General features: G+C 37.7%; 1 protein-coding gene across 1 annotated transcript in view; it reads left to right on the top strand.

Annotated features, from left to right (window-relative positions):
* LOC140709957 (teneurin-2-like) overlaps positions 1 to 19,742 on the top strand; it is a 395,171-nt gene that overhangs the window by 297,462 nt on the left and 77,967 nt on the right. Inside the window, exon 3 of the mRNA XM_073010538.1 lies at positions 11,323 to 11,622. Within this exon, the coding sequence (XP_072866639.1) occupies positions 11,397 to 11,622 (226 nt within the window). The 5' untranslated portion in view covers positions 11,323 to 11,396. The remainder of the gene's footprint in view (positions 1 to 11,322; positions 11,623 to 19,742) is intronic.

Raw genomic sequence — 19,742 nt, 5'->3', positions numbered from 1 at the left:
AGTACGATTACTGGGTTATATGGTAGTTATGCATTTAATTTTTTCTTTTCTTTTTTTTAGTTTTTAAGAAACTGGCCAACTGCCTTCCAGAGTCACTGCATGAGTGATCCAGTTTTTCCTCATCCTTGCCAGCAATTAATGCTACCATTTAAAAAAAAAATTTAGCTATTATAATAAGTTTGTAGTAATGTCTCATTGTGGAATCATCTATATTTTTCATGGCTAATGATGGACATGTTTTCATATGTTTATCTGCCATTTATATATCCTATTCAGTGAAATATGACTTGATGTCTTTTGCCAATATTCTAATTGTATTGTTTACATTCGTTTTACGGTTGAGTTTTGAGAAATATTTATATATTCTCAGTATTTATCCTTTCTCAGATATATGGTTTGCACATACATTCCTGTCTGTAGACTGTCCTTTAATCCTTTTAACAGTCATTTACCCTGTCAGAAGAACATATATACATATAAATATATAAACACATATATACATATACACCATATATGGTGTATAAAATATATATACCAATAAATATGTATTATATATTATATGTATATTATATATTATATGTATATAGATTATATACATTATATTATATTAGATATAACATTATATTATGTAGTATATAATAATATATTATATATAATATAATATACAAAGTATTTATTGGTATATATTTTATATATGATATATATGGTGTATAATGCATATTATGTATTATTATACATTATATTATACATATAATAATACATGATATACATAGTATATACCATACATACCATAATATATATCATATATATTATATACCATATATACCATATAGGGTATATATTACATAATGGTATATTATATATAAAATATATGATATACCATATGTATGGTATATAATGTATATATACGAATATATATATATTTAAACTAAGTTAACAAGTTTTTTATTGTTTGTTTGTTATTCCCTGTGGGTGTTCAATTGCTCCAACACCCTTTGTTGAAAATGCTATCTTACCTCCATTGAATTGCTTTTGCACCTTTCTTAAAAATGAGTTGGACAGAGCTGTGTGGGTATGTACCTGGGTTCTCTATTCTATCCATTAATATGTGTGTCTATTTCTCCAAGACCACACAGTATTGATTCCTGTGGCTCTATGAGTCTTAAAAATGGATAGATTCATTCCTCCCACTTTCTTCTTTTTCAAAGAATTGTTTTAGCTATTCCAGTTTTTGTGCCTTTCTGTATATACTTTAAGATAAACTTATCTATGCCTACAAAAATTTTTGCTAAGAGTTGATAGGAATTTCATTCAATCTGTATAACAATTTGAGGAGAATTGATATTTTTACTCTGTTGAGTCTTTCAATCCATGACACAATATGTGTCTTCATTTATTTAGATCTTCTATAATTTCTTTTATTAGTGTTGTGTAGTTTGCACCATATAATTTCTATGCACGTTTTGAAAGCTTTATATCTAAGTATTTCATTTTGTTAGTGATTCTAAGTGGTTTGTGTTTTGATTTCCAGTGCCCGTGTGTTCATTGCTAGTGTATTGAAATGCGATTGATTTTTACATTTTTATCTTATATCCTGTGACTTTGAGGAACTTGCTTATATTAGTTCTAGGAGTTTTCTTGTAGATTCCTTGAGATTTTTCTTCATATTCAATCATGTCATCTGTAAACAGGGAAAGTTTTATGTATTTCTTTCTGATCTATATGCTTCTTATTTTCCTTTCTTGTGTTATTGCACTATCTAGAAGTTCCAGCACCATATTCAACAAGATTGGTGAGAGCAGACATCATTATGTCTTTGAATTCTCAGGGGAGATACTGTGACTAGAATTTTTTTAGCCTTTTAATACAATGAATTACATTCATTGCCTTTAAAATATTGAATTCTGAGACTTGCATCCTCAGAATAAATCTCTTTTGTTCATGACGTAATTGTGTTTATATATTACTGATTTTTTATTTGCTATCATAAGGATTTTTTGCATCTATATACCAAGGGAATATTGGTCTTTAGCTTTCTTTTCTTTTCTTTCTTTCTTTTGCTCTTTCTTTTTGTACTATTTTTGTCTTGTTTAATCATGAGGGTAATACGTAGCTTCATAAAATAAATTGGAAAATGATCCCCTTCCAATTTCCTGGAAGAGATGTCGTAGAACTGGTGTCAGTTCTTTTTTAAATATTTGGTAAAATTCTCTAGTGAAACCAGCTGAGCCTGTTCACTGTGTGTTGTGTGTGTCTGTGTGTCCGTGTGTGTCTGACAGAGAGAGAGAGACCTGTGACATTATAAATTCAATTTCATTAATAACTATAAGATCATTCAAATGATCTATGTAATATTTCATATTGGAAGAGTTGTAATACTTTGAGTTTTTTGAGTAGTTAGTCCGTTTGTCAAAGTTTTATTGTGTATCGATCTGTTTATAGTACAATCACCTCTCGGCATCCACGGGGAATTAGTTCCAGGATGTCCCACAGATACTGAAATCCACGAATACTCAAGTCTCTCATATGAAATGGTGGACTTGCATATAACCTATGATATTCTTCTGTATGCTTTAAATCATCTCTAGATTACTTATATACCTAATATAATGTAAATGCTATGTATAGTTTTTTATATTTATTATTTATTGATTTTTGCATCCACTGTCATTCAGATCCTTTTCCCCTATAGATAAGTTGTAATTTTTTTTCTCACTCTTTCAATATTTTTTTCTCTGCCTTTAGTTTTCAGAAGTTTGACTATGGATGCAATAGATTTAGTGTTTACTGATTTTTATGTGTATGATTTTTTATTGTTGTATGGTTATTTTTTTATTTTTCCCAAATATTTTTGATCCACAGTTGGTGGAATATGAGGCTGATTGAATCTGATATGGCAAAACCCATGGATATGCTGGGCCAGCTATGTTCTCTAATTATCTTGTTCATGTCTTCAGGGCCTGTAATGATATCTCCTGTTTTACTCCTGATGTGGATAATTTGTGTCTTCTATTTTTTTCTTTGTCAGTCTTCCTAGAGGTTTGTCATTCTTACTGATCTTTTCAAGGAAACAAATTTTTAATTGTTTTTCTCTATTGTTTTTCTGTTTTCCGTTTTATTGATTTGGGTCTTATGTTTATTATTCCCTCCCCTTTTTTTGCATTATGTCTTTTTCTTCTTATTTTTTCTTAGTTTTTGAAATGGAAGCTTATATTATTGATTGGAGGCTTTTTCTGTTGTTGTCCAGTGTATGCATTTACTTCTATAAACTTCCCTTTCATCACCGCTTTAACTGTATTTTGCAAATACTGATATTGTATTTTCATTTTATTCACTTTAATGTATATTTTGATTTTTTCTTTGAGAATTCCTTGACCCATGGATTATCTAGAAGCGTGTTGGAGATTTTCTTCTTATTTTCTATTATTGATTCTAGTTTTATTCCATTGTTGTCAGGGAACATACTCTGTATGATTTTAATTCTTTAAAAATGTTTGAGGTATGTTTTATGGTCCAAGATATGGTTTATATTGATATAAACTCCATGCCCACTTGAGAAAACTTTATAACCTGCTGTTGTTGGGAGGAGAGTTGTGTCAATGTTGATTTATCTTGTTGGCTCATGGTGTTGTTGGGATCTTCTATATCCTTCCTGATTTTTCCATTTAAATATTCTATTAATTTTGAAGACCTGGGTGTTGAGAACTCAAATACAATTGTGCATTAAATATTTTTTCAGTTATATCATTTTTTGTTTCACATATTTTGCAGATATGTTTTTGGGGGTCATACATATTTAGAATTGCCACGTCCTCTTGGAAGATTTACCCTTTTATAATGCTCCTATCTCTGGTAATTTCTTTGCCTGTAAGGTTCACTTAATCCAATATTAATATAGTCATTCCTGCTTTCTTTTGATTGATATTTGCATGATACCTTTTTTTTTTAAGTTTTATTTTCAATGTACCTGGATTGTTATATATAAAATGACTTTCTTGGTGGAGCACGGTGGCTCGTGACTGTAATCTCAGCACTTTGGGAGGCTGAGGAGGGTAGATTGCTTGGGCCCAGGAGTTCAAGACCAGCCTTGGCAACATGGCAAAATTCCATCTCCATAGAAAACACAAAAATTAGCCAGGCAAGGTGGCACACGCTTGTAGTCCCAGCTACTCAGGAAGTTAAGAAAGTTAAGACAAGAACATCGCTTGTGTCTGGGAAGTCGAGGCTGCAGTGGGTTGTGGTTGTGCCACTGCACTCCAGCCTGGGTGATAGAAAGAGACCTTGTCAAAAGATAAAATGAAACAAAATGACTTTCTTATTGACACCATAGAGTTGGGTCATGTTTTTAATTCACTTTGCCAGTCTTTGTCTTTTAATCAATATATTAAGACCATTTACATTTTAAAAAAGCATTGCTATTTTAGGGCTTAAGTTTGCCCTTTTATTTTTAATTTTCTGTTTGTTCTCATATTCTCTGCACTTTTCATACCTCTGTTTTATTTTTCCTACTTTCTTGTGGGGTACTGAACAGTTTATAGGGCTCCAGTTTTACTTACCTATAGTAATTTTGAGTGCATCTCTTTGTATAGCTTTTGTAGTTGCTACATTGTACATACATATCTTATCACAGTCTACTCCTTTCATTATTTTACTAGTTTGAATAAAGTGTGGAAGCCTTCCCTTCCTTTACATTCTCTGACCCTCCCCTATTTATAATATAATTTATTAAATATATTATCTACGTAATTTAGAATCATATCCCAGAGTGCTTTAATTTTTGCTTCAACTATCGAAAAATTCTTAAAAACTCAAAAGGAGAAAGTTTATTACATTTGCTCATATTTTTGCTTTCCACATTCTCACTAACTCTTGGTGTTCCAAGATTCCTCCTTTTATGGTTTCCTTTCTATTTAGAGAACTAACTCTTTAGCTATTTTAAAAAATAGGTCTACTGGTGACCAAGTCTCTTAATTGTCCTCCATCTGATAATTTCTTGAACTTTATTTCATTCCAGAAGGATATTTTCATTGAATATAGGATTCTAGTTTGAAGACTCTTTTCTTTCAGCACTTGAAAAGTGTTGTGCTACTTTCTAATGACCTCCCTGGTTTCAGATAACAAGTCCACTGTCGTTCAGATCATTTTCCCATATAGATAAGTTGTAATTTTTTTTTCTAACCCTTTCAATATTTTTTCACTGCCTTTAGTTTTCAGAAGTTAGACTATGGATGCAATTGGATCTGTCCTGCATGGGATTCACTCAGCTTTCTGAATAGGTACCTTTATGCCTTTTGCAAAGTTGGGATATATACAGCTGCATTTTCAGCGCTTTTCTGGCCCCTCCTTCTTTCTCCTCCTGGGACTCTGATGACATGAACATTAGGCATTTTATCATCACTCTATAGGTCCCTACAGGTCCCTAAGTGAGTTTCTCTTTCTCTCTCTCTTTCTTTCTTTCTTTCTTTCTTTCTTTCTTTCTTTCTTTCTTTCTTTCTTTCTTTCTTTCTTTCTTTCTTTCTTTCTTTCTTTCTTTCCTTCCTTCCTTCTTTCTTTCTTTCTTTTTCTTCCTTCCTTTCTCTTTCTTTCTTTTTCTCTCTTTCCGTCTTTCTTTCCTTTCTTTCTTTCTCTTTCTTCTGTTTTCTTTCTTTCTTTCTTTCTTTCTTTCTTTCTTTCTTTCTTTCTTTCTTTCTTTCCTTCCTTCCTTCCTTCTTTCTTTCTTTCTTTTTCTTCCTTCCTTTCTCTTTCTTTCTTTTTCTCTCTTTCCGTCTTTCTTTCCTTTCTTTCTTTCTCTTTCTTCTGTTTTCTTTCTTTCTTTCTTTCTTTCTTTCTTTCTTTCTTTCTTTCTTTCTTTCTTTCTTTCTTCTGTTGTATATATTGGGGTAATTTCTACTGATTATTTGCAAGTTCTCTCATTCTTTTCTTTTTGCCTCCTCTTTGCTGTTAAGTCAATCTACCATCTATTGAGAGTTTTGTTTTGTTTGGGGTTATTGTATATTTCAGTTCTGAAATTTTCACTGGGGTCCTCTTTACATCTTCTATTTGGTTCCTGAGAATTTCCGTTTCTTTGATGAGACTTTCTGTTTTCCATTTGTTTCAAGTGTGCCCATAATTGTCCATTGAAGCAATTTCATGATGGTTGCTTATATCAGATAATACTGACATCTTTGTCATCTCAGCGTTGGCATCTATTGAATGCCTTTTTCCTTTCAGCTTAAGAACTTCCTGACTTTTGGTATGACAAGTGATTTTTTATTGAAACCTGGACATTTGGGATATTATGTTATGAGACTCTGGTTCTTATTTAAACCTTCTGTTTTAGCTGATTTTCCCTAACATGGCTGTTGACAGAGAAATGGGGAACTTACCTCATTACTGCCAAATTCCCTGCTCAGCTTTTGTCAACATTCAAAGGTTGGGAGTTTCTTCTTAGATGCCGAGGGGGAAGCTAACCCAGGGGATAGAAGAATGGAAGTTCTGGCTCCCCACGAGACACACAGCGATACCTCTCTGGGTGGTAGGGGTAGGAATGCTTCAGTACTGCTTACTACATGGCATCCGCTGACACCATAGGGGGCAAGAGGACTCACCACAGGAGGACCGTGAAAATTTCTGACTGTCCCAAACCTTGTTCCACACCACCCCAGTGGAGAAGGGGAGGAGTGCCTTGTTTATGCTCAGTGGGGGTGGATGAAGAGGAGAGCTTCACTATTTCCTGGAAGGGGCTGAAAGCCCTGGCTCTCCTGTATTCTAGTTGAGGTTGGTGCCTACTTGCAGCCTCATTTTCATAGAATGGTGAGCTTCCCACTTGGCTTTTGCTGCTGAAGATGGGGATGGGGCCACAGTCGGTTTCCATGGTGTGTGGCTGGAGTGGGGCAGAGATTGTCTCAACGTTTTCTTTCTTGTGAGCCCGCCCTTTTCTTTTCTTTCCTTTTCTTTTCTTTTATTTTCTTTTTTTTTTTTTTGAGACAGAGTCTTGCTCTGTCACCCAGGCTTGAGTCCATGGGCACGATCTCGGCTCACTGCAAGCTCTGCCTCCCGGGTTCACACCATTCTCCTGCCTCAGCCTCCAGAGTAGCTGGGACTACAGGCACCCACCACCATGCCCGGCTAATTTTTTTGCATTTTTAGTAGACACAGGGATTCACCGCGTTAGCCAGGATGGTCTCGGTCTCCTGACCTCGTGATCCGCCCACCTCGGTTTACCAAAGTGCTGGGATTACAGGCGTGAGCCACCGCGCCCGACCGAGCCTGCCTTTTTATAGTCCTTTGGCTATATAGGAGGCTGACTTTTGTTGTCTGTGCCCATTGAGATCTCCGGGTTACCAGGTCCATGTCTGGGATATCTGTATCAATCTATATCTCTGTCTATCTCTATCTATCTGTCTGTCTGTCTATCTATCTATCTACCTATCTATCTATCTATCTATCTATCATCTAATTTGTTTTTGCCATATATATAGCAAAAAGAAACCCCAGGAAACTCACCTCTGTTGTTCCTTGGGTCCTGAGGCCCCTCATTGTTCTGCTCTTCTTTCTACTTTTCATAATCTTACATGTTTTCTATATAATGTTCGGGGCTTTTAGCTGTACCTTGTAGGGAAAATAGGGAAAATTATATCTATTCTGTCTTTCTGGAAGGAGACATTTATAGACTGCCTGATTTTTAAAGACAAGAATCCAGATTTTCATATATAATTCTTCCACTTTGTCTTTTAATACTGACGGTCATTTTTTTTTTTTTTTTTTTGAGATGGAGTCTCACACTGTTGCCCAGCTGGAGTGCAGTAGTATGATCTCGGCTCACTGCAACCTCTGCTTTCTGGGTTCAAGAATTCTCTTCCTCAGCATCTTGAGTAGCTGGGATTACAGGCACCTGCCACCATGCTCAGCTTTTTTATTTTTATTTTTTGTATTTTTAGTAGACACGGGGTTTCATCATCTTGGCCAGGCTGGTCGTGAACTCCTAACCTCGTGATCCACCCGCCTCGGCCTCCGTAAGTGTTGGGATTATAGACATGAGCCACCGCACCCGGCCGACAATCAGTTTTTAAGTAATAGGCAGGCTAAATGCAAAATGTCTATTTGCCAACAGTCTGTGAGCTCTGCCTAGCTCCTTAAGAAATTTAGTTTCTCTGAGATTTGTGATTTTTTACCTCATCATATATAAATTTCAATCATTTATCCAGAGGTGATATTGCTGACAAATTTAACTATCAAGGGCAGAGTCAAGAAAGAGAAATTTATCAGGAAAAGATCTCTGAGCAACCACATTAGATGTCAAAATGTCCAAACACTAAAGTTCTTGAACTTTATTAATAGGTTATAAACCTTGCGGCCTGGCACAGTGGGTCACACCTGTAATCCCAGCACTTCAGGAGGCCGAGGCAAGCAGATCACCTGAGGTCAGGAGTTCAAGACCACTCTGGCCAACATGGTGAAACCCCCATCTCTACTAAAAATACAAGAAATTAGCAGAGTGTGGTGGTGGGTACCTGTAACCCCAGATACTTGGGAGGCTGAGGCAGGAGAATCACTTGAATCTGGAAGGCGGAGGTTGCAGTGAGCCGAGATTGCGTCACTGTACTCCAACCTGGGCGACAAGAGCAAAACTCCATCTCAAAAAAAAAAAAAAGTTATAACCCTTTAAGCTCCCACTCTGAGCATGATGTAAAAAATAAAATAAAAGCACACACACATACACACACATATGTAGAAAGTCAGTCTACTTTCCTAGCACAATGCAAATTAGAGAAGATAAGATTTCATGAGTCTGGAACACTGAAGATACTGAAATGACAAACTAACAGTGAAGCAAGAGGGAAGAAATCATCAAATTGACTCAAAACACTCAACTCCCATAAAACCACCTGTGGCTCCTCAGTGTTGGTGCACACAGCCTTATATTCTTTTAGCAGATGCTGAACGTCTTCCGTGATTGGAGCCTAGCTTAAAAATTAGGATTTATTATTAGAACTGTGAGTTTCAGGGATTCATATCATCATCTTCCTCCTCTGTCTTATGCAAGCCTGTAACTCCTTAGCTAACAAAGAAACATTTTAAAAATCATTCAGAGTAGAATAAAAACTAATTTTAATTGAGCACCTATGATGTGTTAAATAGTATACTAGGAATTTTACCACCGTGTATGTATTAATTTTTACAAAAACTCTGTGAAGTAGATACTATCTTTTTCTATTTCAACTGATTGGGGAACTGAGTTCAAAAGACCAGGAATAATTTTGACAAGGGCTGTCTCACCAGTGGTCATGATAGGACTGGCATCCAATTAAGACCTCAATGGCCACACTCTTAAATAACCTATAGTATGGATTCCAAAATGTTGAAATCGCTTGTTAGAAGTTAGGAAAGGAGATTTGGGCCTCTAGAAATTGCCTTAATGTGGAGACACTTGAACTGACTATGCCACAGCAAAAACTGACATGTCGACACTACTTATGTCCTCTAAGCAGGTCCTGGAGTCATGACTAGAGACTCTCAAAGGCACTTCTGAACTTGCTGAGTGAGAGACTCTAGACTCCAGCAAACTAGCTACTGCTTGTGCTTTCTTATGAGCAATGGAGTTTTGCTTTTGTTGCCCAGGTTGGAGTGCAATGGCGGATCTCAGCACACTGCAACCTCTGCCTCCCGCATTCAAGCGATTCTACTGCCTCAGCCTCCCAAGTAGCTGGGATTAGAGGGGCCCGCCACCACGCCCAAAAATTTTTTTTTTTTTTTTTTTTTTTTTGTATTTTCAGTAGAGACGGGGTTTTACTGTGTTGGCCAGGCTGGTCTCAAACTCCTGACCTCAGGTGATCCACCCACCTCGGCCTCCCAAAGTTGCAGGAGTGAGCCACCCACCGTGCCTGGCCAGTCGTACCCTCTTTTTCATTGCCAATTATCAAACAAAATTGTCTGCAATGACAGGCAATATTTGATAAAGTATACACACAGTGTAAATTAGAGGGGTCCCTGAGATCTGGAAGAACACCTGGTATGAAAAAACAAGGGAGGGGCTACTTGGCTTCTGGTGTCTGGAGGCAAATGTCATCCACATTGCTGTGCACAGCTATCTTATTATAGTGTGGTAAAGTCGACAAGGAAGAGCAGAGGGGTTCAAAACTACAGATCTGCTCCCCCCGTATTTCCTGACATATTGAGGAGGCAGTGAGCAACAGTAGCCTGGAGAAAAATCATCACCCTGGCTCTGGGTTGCATTTTCCATTTTAATTAAAATTCGTATTTGTCCATTCTGTCCAGGTCCTGGCCCTGTGATCTATGGTATTTTGCATGGCAAATGAAATCAATAAGAGCCTATGATTTGGAACTTGGAAGCGCCTAAGCATTTTGGTCATATTTGCTAGGCAGAAGGCGAGTGTTTTCTGAGTGATGTTTGGCATACACTTTCAGGCTGAGGGTGTCATATGCCAGACTGTGGGGCTCCCTGGTTGCCAGTTCATATGTTAGAGGTTCCTTCCCTTCAGCTTTCCTACTGTACTTGGTAACCTTCCTCATTTTTTTTTCTGTTCTATAGTGGGTATCCCAGCAATGAAGGTGACAGAATGGCTTGGGGCAATTATCAGGTGGCTGCGCCAGTAAGCCTGCCTGTCAGCAGTTATCATGTTGGTGGGTGACTAGGTAGAAGAAGTAACCAGGTGTGTCCTGGTTACAAGACACAGATCTGCAAAGGAGGAAAAACTGGGAGTTTGCCAAAAGCTCGTTGAAGAAATTGGAGAAAGATTGTTTGCATGTCGAGAACAACTTTTATTCTTATTCTCCAGACATAGCTAGGAAATGTTATGTTAGTTGCATGGAACTTGGTATCACTACAAAGTATTAATAGCACATATTTATGTCTTATGCTCAAATCTGCTGCTGTACCTTTCTTTGCCTTTTTTTTATTTTTGGGGGTCAGTGGGGATGGCAGGGTGGTATTTGTTTTCTACCCAAGCCTTCTCTAGCATAGAGAGAATGTAATTAAAGAAGGATAAAATCAATTTGGCTTTGAATTGCTTCATAGTAAGATCTTGCATTAGAGTGACAGACTCATCATGTCATCTGTGCATACATAAAAAATCAAAAGATGAGTATTTGTTACTATTTTTTCCAAATCTATTAAATTAGACAGCAAGAAAATTAATTTACTGTATCAAGTTCTTCTATTTAGGTTGATTGTTTAGTTTACGTTAAACTTTTGCAAAGGAGATTGCGCAGGGTTGACCAAGTCTGCATTTTCACGTTTTCGTCTGAGTCAGAGCATGAATCAGAACTGAAGGCAACATTTCTTGTAATCACAGTCTTGGTTTTTTTCTTCTATGTTTTTAGGTGGCAAAGTGACAAGTGCCAAAACTCAGGCCTGACTTTTCTGAAAACATCAGCATTCTACCATATCTGGAATAATGGATGTAAAGGACCGGCGACACCGCTCTTTGACCAGAGGACGCTGTGGCAAAGAGTGTCGTTACACAAGCTCCTCTCTCGACAGTGAGGACTGCCGCGTGCCCACACAGAAATCCTACAGCTCCAGTGAGACTCTGAAGGCCTATGATCATGACAGCAGGATGCACTATGGAAACCGAGTCACAGACCTCGTCCACCGGGAGTCAGATGAGTTTCCTAGACAAGGTTTGTCTTCCCCGGCTGATTTGCTCTCAACTGTGTAACTTACTTGATTTGCATGGATGGTGGCTACTTTTGGAGATTCACCATGGTGGGTTTTGACAGATGTACCCTACAGCAGACCCTTGGTTCCATAAAGGATATTCCTAACACTGTGGTGAATCTCTATCCTGAAAAACCTAAGATTATCTGTGGTTTTTCAAAACTATTCTCCTCATAGTCCACTTACAAGCCTCAAATTTCTATTCCTTTTCGCGTTGGGTTTCTCACTTAGATTTTCCTTGAACAAATGGTGTATCTTGGTTAAAACATCTTTGAAATAGTGTATAATAACACACCCTTTTCCTTCAACTAAAATACGATGTTAATTCTGAGTTATACATTTCTCTTTTTGTGTTTCAGAGCATAGGTGGCCACATGTATGTTATTTTCCAATTCCACTGATGTAATTATCCCTCCTACTTTCCCCAAGCCTTAATTTTCCTTTTCTTATACTGTTTTGATTTCTTTTGGGAGGAGAATATTTTTCTCCCAAGCACTAACAGTTGGCATTCTCTTCATGTCCAATATTTATGAAGAGTTCTGTTATCACTTCTCCAGGGTTGCTGTAAATGCATCAACACGTAGACTAAAGCAAAGCAGTGCTGAGAGGTGGTGTGACAAAGCTCACTCTCTAGCTCCATGTCTTACTAGTACCAGCCTCGCCGTGTGTGCAGTTTACACTGATGGCTCAGCAAAATTACAAGCAAAGGCACAGAACTCTACCGAATGCCTCGGGAAGGGTCACTCTGCCAGCACCAAAGGGCTAAGCCCTGCTCTGCTAGGTTATTGCATCATTTGTTTTATAACACTGATTCTTTATTTCTTGTTCCATGTCCTTGGGAGTAAATGTGGCAATGGGTTTAATTTGTAATGAAATAACTTAGCTTGGAATTCTAGTCCTGGTTTCTCAGCTTCCTTAAACTACTTTTCCTATTTTGTACTTATTACAAAACGTGCATGTGTGTGTGTGTGTGTGCGCGCGCGCGTGTGTGTATTATTAATTAGCACTATGCCCACGGTTTATAAATCTACAATCCAGAGGTTGTTCTATATAACATCTTTTTATACACTCTTGGCTTAGCCTAGCTCCAGCTTTCATATTTAACAGAGGACTGAAAAAATAAATCAACAGAGAAACTGTTAGAATTGTGTTTCCATTGCCATTATAACTCTTGCAGGATACAATTTTTATTTAATCTTCCTTCTTATTTTCTGAGTTATCTTCATGTAAATGAAGCACATGCTGATCCTCCTCCATGAGAAAATGGGGGCAGAGGCTGCTTGAAAATTGCTCCGGATCAAATGCCTTTGATCTGTAACTTCAACAAGTGTTTTTGCTTTGTTAAGCTCTCACCGTTCCCGAAATTGCAGGTAGTGACAATTGGAAAAAAAAAATATGAAGAATCATAGCTTAATGAACTGAGAGAGAGCTTACATTTCCAATATAATAAAATTGGGACACCTCTCTGTTGTTTCCCAGAGCTGCACTAACACGAAACTCAAATATTTTGAAAGGTGATGCACGTTCAACGTGGTTGAAAGCCTTTCATTTTCTGCTGGAGTTTTTGTCTCATTTATGTTGTTGCTGCATACGTTTTTGTGTCTCAGAATTCTGTACTGAAATGTTCACTCTTCTTCCTGAGTCTTATTAAAGGTGCATCCTGGCTTCTGGATCATTGTGCACTGAGATGTAGCTTCCAGGTTATTGCTGAATTGTGGATCGGCCTATCACCTTTTCCATTATTAATATTTACATAAAATAAAACCAAGGACTGGGATTTTATTGTCAAATATACCTTTATGCTTCCTGTTTAGTCTTGTTCCCCTCCATTGATAATAATAGAGGTTGCTTGGCCATATCAAACTCAGAGCTTTGCAATTAACAATTCACATATGCTGCATGTTGTTATTGAGCCCATATTTGTTTGTGTAATGTGTTTGCATGAATTAAAAACTGTGCAGGCCAAAAGTAGAAATAAAAAGCATCAGAAGGTATTTGCATATGCAAGTGCAATTCCTTCTGAAGACGTCTATGAATTTATGCATGAAAATGTAGTCAGAGTCTGAGTGGATCTACTTTGATGGGTTCTAAAATTGAACTCTGCAGGAAGTAAATAAGCACATATTTAAGGAGAGAAGGAACAGGAGATACAATCTGGCAAACAGTACATTCAACTTGAAACTTAGCCACTACAGAGAGGGTTAAAATAAATTTTACACTCAGTAATAACAATAATTTTTTTTAAATGTCATGCATTTCCCATTTTATTTTCTTATTCATGAAATCAAAGAGCAGGATCATCTCCGTACTTATTAGCCTAGAGGTACATTAACAAGGATCATAGTGGGATCATCTCCTGCAGTATTCTTATTTAAAACCCAAGACACTGATCATAAAACAAACACACTTCTCACATACAACCAAGTTTTGCAAACACAGTTGGATGACTCTACAGATGCTCAGCGTGGAAAAGAATTGCCAGCCGGCGAAAGTGATGCAGGCCCAGAGTCAGACCTTGTCCAGTTACCCCACCTGGCCCGCTCAAGTATCAAATGCAAGAACCTGCCATCTCCCAGCAGGAGAAGTGAGCCAGGTGTTCCCATGAGAAGCTTACGGAAGCTCCGGTCAAATTGTGCTCATCTTTGCTTGCTTTCAACACAGACTCCTCCTCTGCCTTCTTCTATTGTGGCTTCTTCTCTTGAGTATGCAAATCACCTGTCTGGCCTCTATTATGCTGGATCCTCCTGGTGTGAAGGAAGAAAATTGCTGACCTTCGGTCTGTGGCCACCGGAGTAATTAGTAATTAGTAAATGACTAATCCTGCACTAAATAGCATCCTAGTGGTCTGAGAGCTAATGCACCTGACAAAAGTGAGCAGTGGTCTGATCCCTGGTCAGACCCAGCCCTAGTCCCACCTGTGAAATAGATGCCACTTTTAATAATGAAGGTCGGCCAAGTTCCCAGGCAGTTTGTACAAGCTTGTCTTTTTTTTGTTTTGTTTTGGACCCCAGAGGTAGGGTGAAGAGCAATGTGATACACAAGACGTTCTCCTGGGGCTTAGGAGTCTAGAGTTGGACGTAAATTCTGCTTTTGCATGTGCATGTGCCTGGGACTGTGCTCTGCATTCTGTGTTTCACAAGGATTACTACATGGTTTTCAGGTATATTAAACAAACAACAATAATAACTATCACAAAAGAACAATGGCAAACATTTGTTGAGTATTCTGTGTCTGGAGCCAATCTAAGCATTTTGCTTGCCTTAACTCAGTTAATGCTCACAATAACTTTGCGAGGTGGGTACTATCACTCCCTTGTTTACTTATTAGGAAACTGAGTCAGAGATTAAATAAGTCATCCAAAGTTGAAAACATGGAAAGAGCTGGAGATAGGCTTCAAACCTAAGGGACTGGATTCAAGAACTATGTTTTAAACCAATGTGTTTCATCACCTCCCAGATAAATAAGTAAAGAAACAAAAACATAATTAAATCCTTGGTCAAAGGTGGGAAAGAGTCTATGAAATACACTTTCTAAGGCTTTCAAGAATCCATACCTTTACATCTTTCTTAATAATACAGGAACTGTAGTTAATAGTATTGATTGAACATATAATATTCACCACCACCTCCCAGCCCTGCTGATGTAATTCCTGTTCTCATCCATTCACCTTTATCTCACAATCATTCCTGACTCTCCAGAAGCATTCCTGCCTATAATACCTCTCTACCAACCACCACTGTAGGAAAAAGTTTCGACTGCAGGGATGTGTACTGGGCTGTCAGAGCTGATTCTATGTCCTCCCTTATGGTCATTACCTTTTTGCACAACCTGTCCACCTGGAACACTAACCAAGAAAGGTGTCACTATCTAAATGATATTGCTCAGGTAAGCAGAACTGACTCTTTTCTGTGCTAACCAAGGCCCAGTGGGCCAGAGAGTTCAGCCAGGCCTCTTATTCCTCAAAAAGTGCTTCTTTCCAGTTAGCAGTTCAAGTCTCTTGAGAGGGGGCCAAGATTGAATTCTTTCTCTGTACCTCAGGCTGGCTGTCTAGGTCAAGGTCAAATAAAAAGTTGGGGGAAGATTGAATTTTTGAAAATATGCTTGCATCAGTTCTCTCATTCAGTTAGAGCAAAGAAATAAATCCTACCAACTCTTTGATGTGCTTTAAAAAGCACATAAACAAACACACACACACACATACACATTTTAGGCTAGGTTTGGTTTTGGTACTCCATAAATTAGTTCTTGCTCTTATGATCTTTAAAATCATTTGCACAATAACTTTTGCTCTGTATAATTTGGCATAATGTACATTTAAACAGTGTTAATGAGCTGAAAACTCATGAACCACTAGTAAGCTAGAGTACTACCTGCACTGATTCAATTAATTTATATAATAATTGTGGGAATACTCTGGAAATCTGTAAACATTTCTGTCTATACCATTGTCTTAAAATAGTCATTTTTCCACTCTACCTAAATAATGGTTAAAAGGTTCTAGTTTGAAAACCTCAGCACTTTAATTTACCTACAAAGAATACCTTGTAGATGTTAGTACATTTCAAGAGTTTGTGTGGTCAATATTTTGAAGGCTGAAATGTACCTTGAGAAGATTGCTTTCCATTTATCTTCCCACTTCTAGATAGGATTACTTTTCATAACTCAACTAAGAATAACACAGCGCTTTCTAGTCTTTGGTTGTATTTTTTTTTTTTTTTTAATCCTTAGAAAAAGAGAGTCTACAATCTTTCAATTTTATCTTCTTGCTGGATAACTTGAATCCTTGTTGTTTTATATGGGAGGCATATGGGAAAAGAGTAATGAATGAAGACTCTGGAGTTCAACTTTGTCCATATCCCAGTGCTGATGGGTACCATCAGTGTGGTCTTGACCAAATTCTAGAACATCGACTGAGTCTCATTTTCTCCGTCTGTAAAAACTCTACCATATAGAGTAATTGGGTTCATTTCTCACAGTTATGTATTTATTATGATCTGGACATTATCTTTCTTTTAATAAGTGCTAGTAATTATCATTATAGTTATTGTCATTTTAACCCTACCACCAGCAAAAGTGGAGATCACTTGCTCTCCAACCCTAATAATATTTTGGTGCAACAGAAATTTTTCTTTCTTCTTGATTTGTTTCCCATGACTTGCAAAAATTCTGACATTTTCAAACTCAGAACTTCTTTTTTTCCAGCTTGTTGATAGACTGTGTCTGACTCTCTATCCACCATACATTTTGTTCCCAAAGATGAACATAACTCATACGTTATTTTCTTATTTTTAGACAGGAATGAAAGATACTATCTAACAACTGTCAACTGATGCCAACGCACTGTAAGAGAGTTGCTAGTCAGACAATTTTACAAGTTAAAAAAAAATAGATTGGAAAACCTGCTCGAAGGTAGTGTCATAGGATACAAACACTTTTTTTGGGTGTGCATTTTATGGCATGTAAATGCACACATATTTCAGAAATGAGTTTAATTAGGAGTAGAATTAATCCATACAAATGCTGGATAAAATTAATCTGTTTTCATCACTTTATGTGCAATAATTTGGAATCTATGTCAGAGAGTCAATGTTGCAGATTTTCATTGTTGATGCTACCCTTCTAGGAATATGTCTATATTTTTCAATAACTTTAGCCATTTGGCAACTATCTTCATGTTTGCCCAATTGTTATCCTCCCAGTAATTATCTATTGTCAATTCTGCATTCAACTTTGTATCCAGCTTTCTTTGAATTACCTTCCTTTTCCTGCTCTTTCTTGTTGGAAATTCCCCAGAGTTTCACCCTAATCCTATACTATTCTTCTCCATGGCACTTTCTTTAGAACACTCTTATTCATAGGACTCTTCAGTGGTCACTACTTCTACTTCTAAAGACTTTTTCATTTGCAAATGATAGTATTCCAGTTCAATTTAGCTTACTTGAAAGGATCATGTTTTGGCTGACATCACCAGATAATCTAAGAACGCATCTGCCCTCACACTTATCATCTCTCACAAGATTCTCATTCTCATATATTGGCTTTATTCTTTGGAGAGATCTCTTTGAAGAAGTCTGCTGATCACCCCCACTCTCACATTCTCTCATTTGGTAACATCACTGGAAAGAATCCCTTGTTTATATATATGTTTGGGGTTTATTTTGCTATTTTCAGCAGAATATTCTCCACGTAGATATTCAGGCTGGCCTGGCGTGGGACACGTGCTGATAATACCTATATCTACCATTTTATGGCTGTAGCTGGCCACGTCTTGGACGTAGGTTTATCCTGTGCTTCAAGGTAGCTTACAGTGAGTGCCTCCTAAACCTGATGGAATGAACTCCACATAGGAAAGAAAGACTCTCATAGCTGAAGTAGACCATAAACACTAACTGGCCCAATAGCAAATATTCCTAATGCTAGCGAGATTAAAGTTTAAGGCTCCCCTTCGGTGGTCTTTCTAAGTTGTATTGGTCCATTCTCATGATGCTAATTAAGACAAACTTGAGACTGGGTAATTTATAAGGAAAAAGGGGTTAAATGGACTTACAGTTCCACATGGCTGGGAGGCCTCACAATCATGGTGGAAAGTGAAGGAGGAGTAAAGGCACATCTTACATGGCAACAGGCAAGAGCACGTGTGCAGAGGAACTGCCCTTTATAAAACCGTCAAACCTCATGAGACTTATTCACTATCATGAGAACAGCACAGGAAAAACTTACCCCCATGACTCAATTACATCCCACCAGGTCCCTTCCATCACACATGAGGATTATGGGAGCTACAATTCAAGATGAGATTTGAGTGGGGACACAGCCAAGCCATATTATAAGCTTCACATCCACTTTGCTGCTGGACCTTGGAATATTTTATCTTTACGTATCCAAGTAGCATATTTAATTGTCTTTCCTTCAAAATTTGTTTCCGTTTTTCATTTCTCAGGTTTGGGGAATGGTATCCACAGCCTTGCATTTTAGATAAAGTCTTCCAAACCTCTTTTTTCTTGATTCTTTATATTGATGCTTGTCAAATCACACCTATTATTCCTGCTTCATTTATCTCAGTTCCAAGTTTCTCATTCTGTGGGCAGTTTCCAACATTTCAACATTGGACAATTGCTTCAGCACTTCAATTGCCTCTTTCCCTAATTTTTTCTTCTGGCACGTTTTCCATATCTTGGATGGTTTTGAGTTTTTAAAACACGGCCTTATTTTTTCCACTTCCCTCAAATTGATTCAGAAATATTTCAGGGGTTCCTAAAAGGCAACTCTAAGTTCCTAAAAGGCAACTGCCTTTACAACAATAAAAAAAAAAAAAAGGTAAACATGGTTTCTAACCTCACACAGCTTGGCAGTTTTAAAATGGTAAGATATAATTGATACGTAACTAAGTGCCATATTAAAAAAACACTACAAAAGGGAAAATATTGGATGGTTTTGCAGAGACCTCTAACCCAGTTTTGTGTGACCAGAATGGCATCCCAGAAATTGGGGACCTTCTTGCATATGTTTGAGGGATGGGGAGGAGGTCAGACAATCAAAGAGGCAAGACAGTGTTCAGGCAAGAGTTATGGCATGTGAAAAGGTCCAGAGGTGACCACAGTTAGTTGTTCCAAGGATGTCAAAGAAGAGTAGGTTAGATGAGCTAGAGTGCCAGAGAGAAACAGTCATAAAGACATTTCAGGGAGACAATACTGGTTTCAGCTCATAGAGAGAGGCAAGGTGGTCAGTCACAGGTTGTGTCTTCATCTAAGCAAGGGAGCCTGGTGGCCTGAACTAAGGTAGCAGAGATTGTTTGAGAAATGTTGAAATAAAAAGATTGTTGACTTTTTTAGACAGCATTTTGCTCTTGTTGCCCAGGCTGGAGTGCAAAGGCACGGTCTCGGCTCACTGCAACCTCCACCTCCCGGGTTCAAGTGATTCTCCTGCCTCAGCCTCCCAAGTAGCTGGGATTACAGGGATACGCCACTACACCTGGCTAAATTTTTTTTTTTTTTTTTTTGTAAGTAGAGACAGGGTCTCTCCATGTTGGTCCAGCTGGTCTTGAACTCTTGACCATAGGTGATCCACCCATCTTGGCCTCCCA

The sequence above is a fragment of the Chlorocebus sabaeus genome, chromosome 23, assembly GCF_047675955.1.
Source record: "Chlorocebus sabaeus isolate Y175 chromosome 23, mChlSab1.0.hap1, whole genome shotgun sequence".
Classification (NCBI taxonomy): Eukaryota; Metazoa; Chordata; class Mammalia; order Primates; family Cercopithecidae; genus Chlorocebus; species Chlorocebus sabaeus.
The sequence above is the reverse complement of the archived record's forward strand: the minus strand, read 5'-3'. Positions and strand labels throughout refer to the sequence as shown.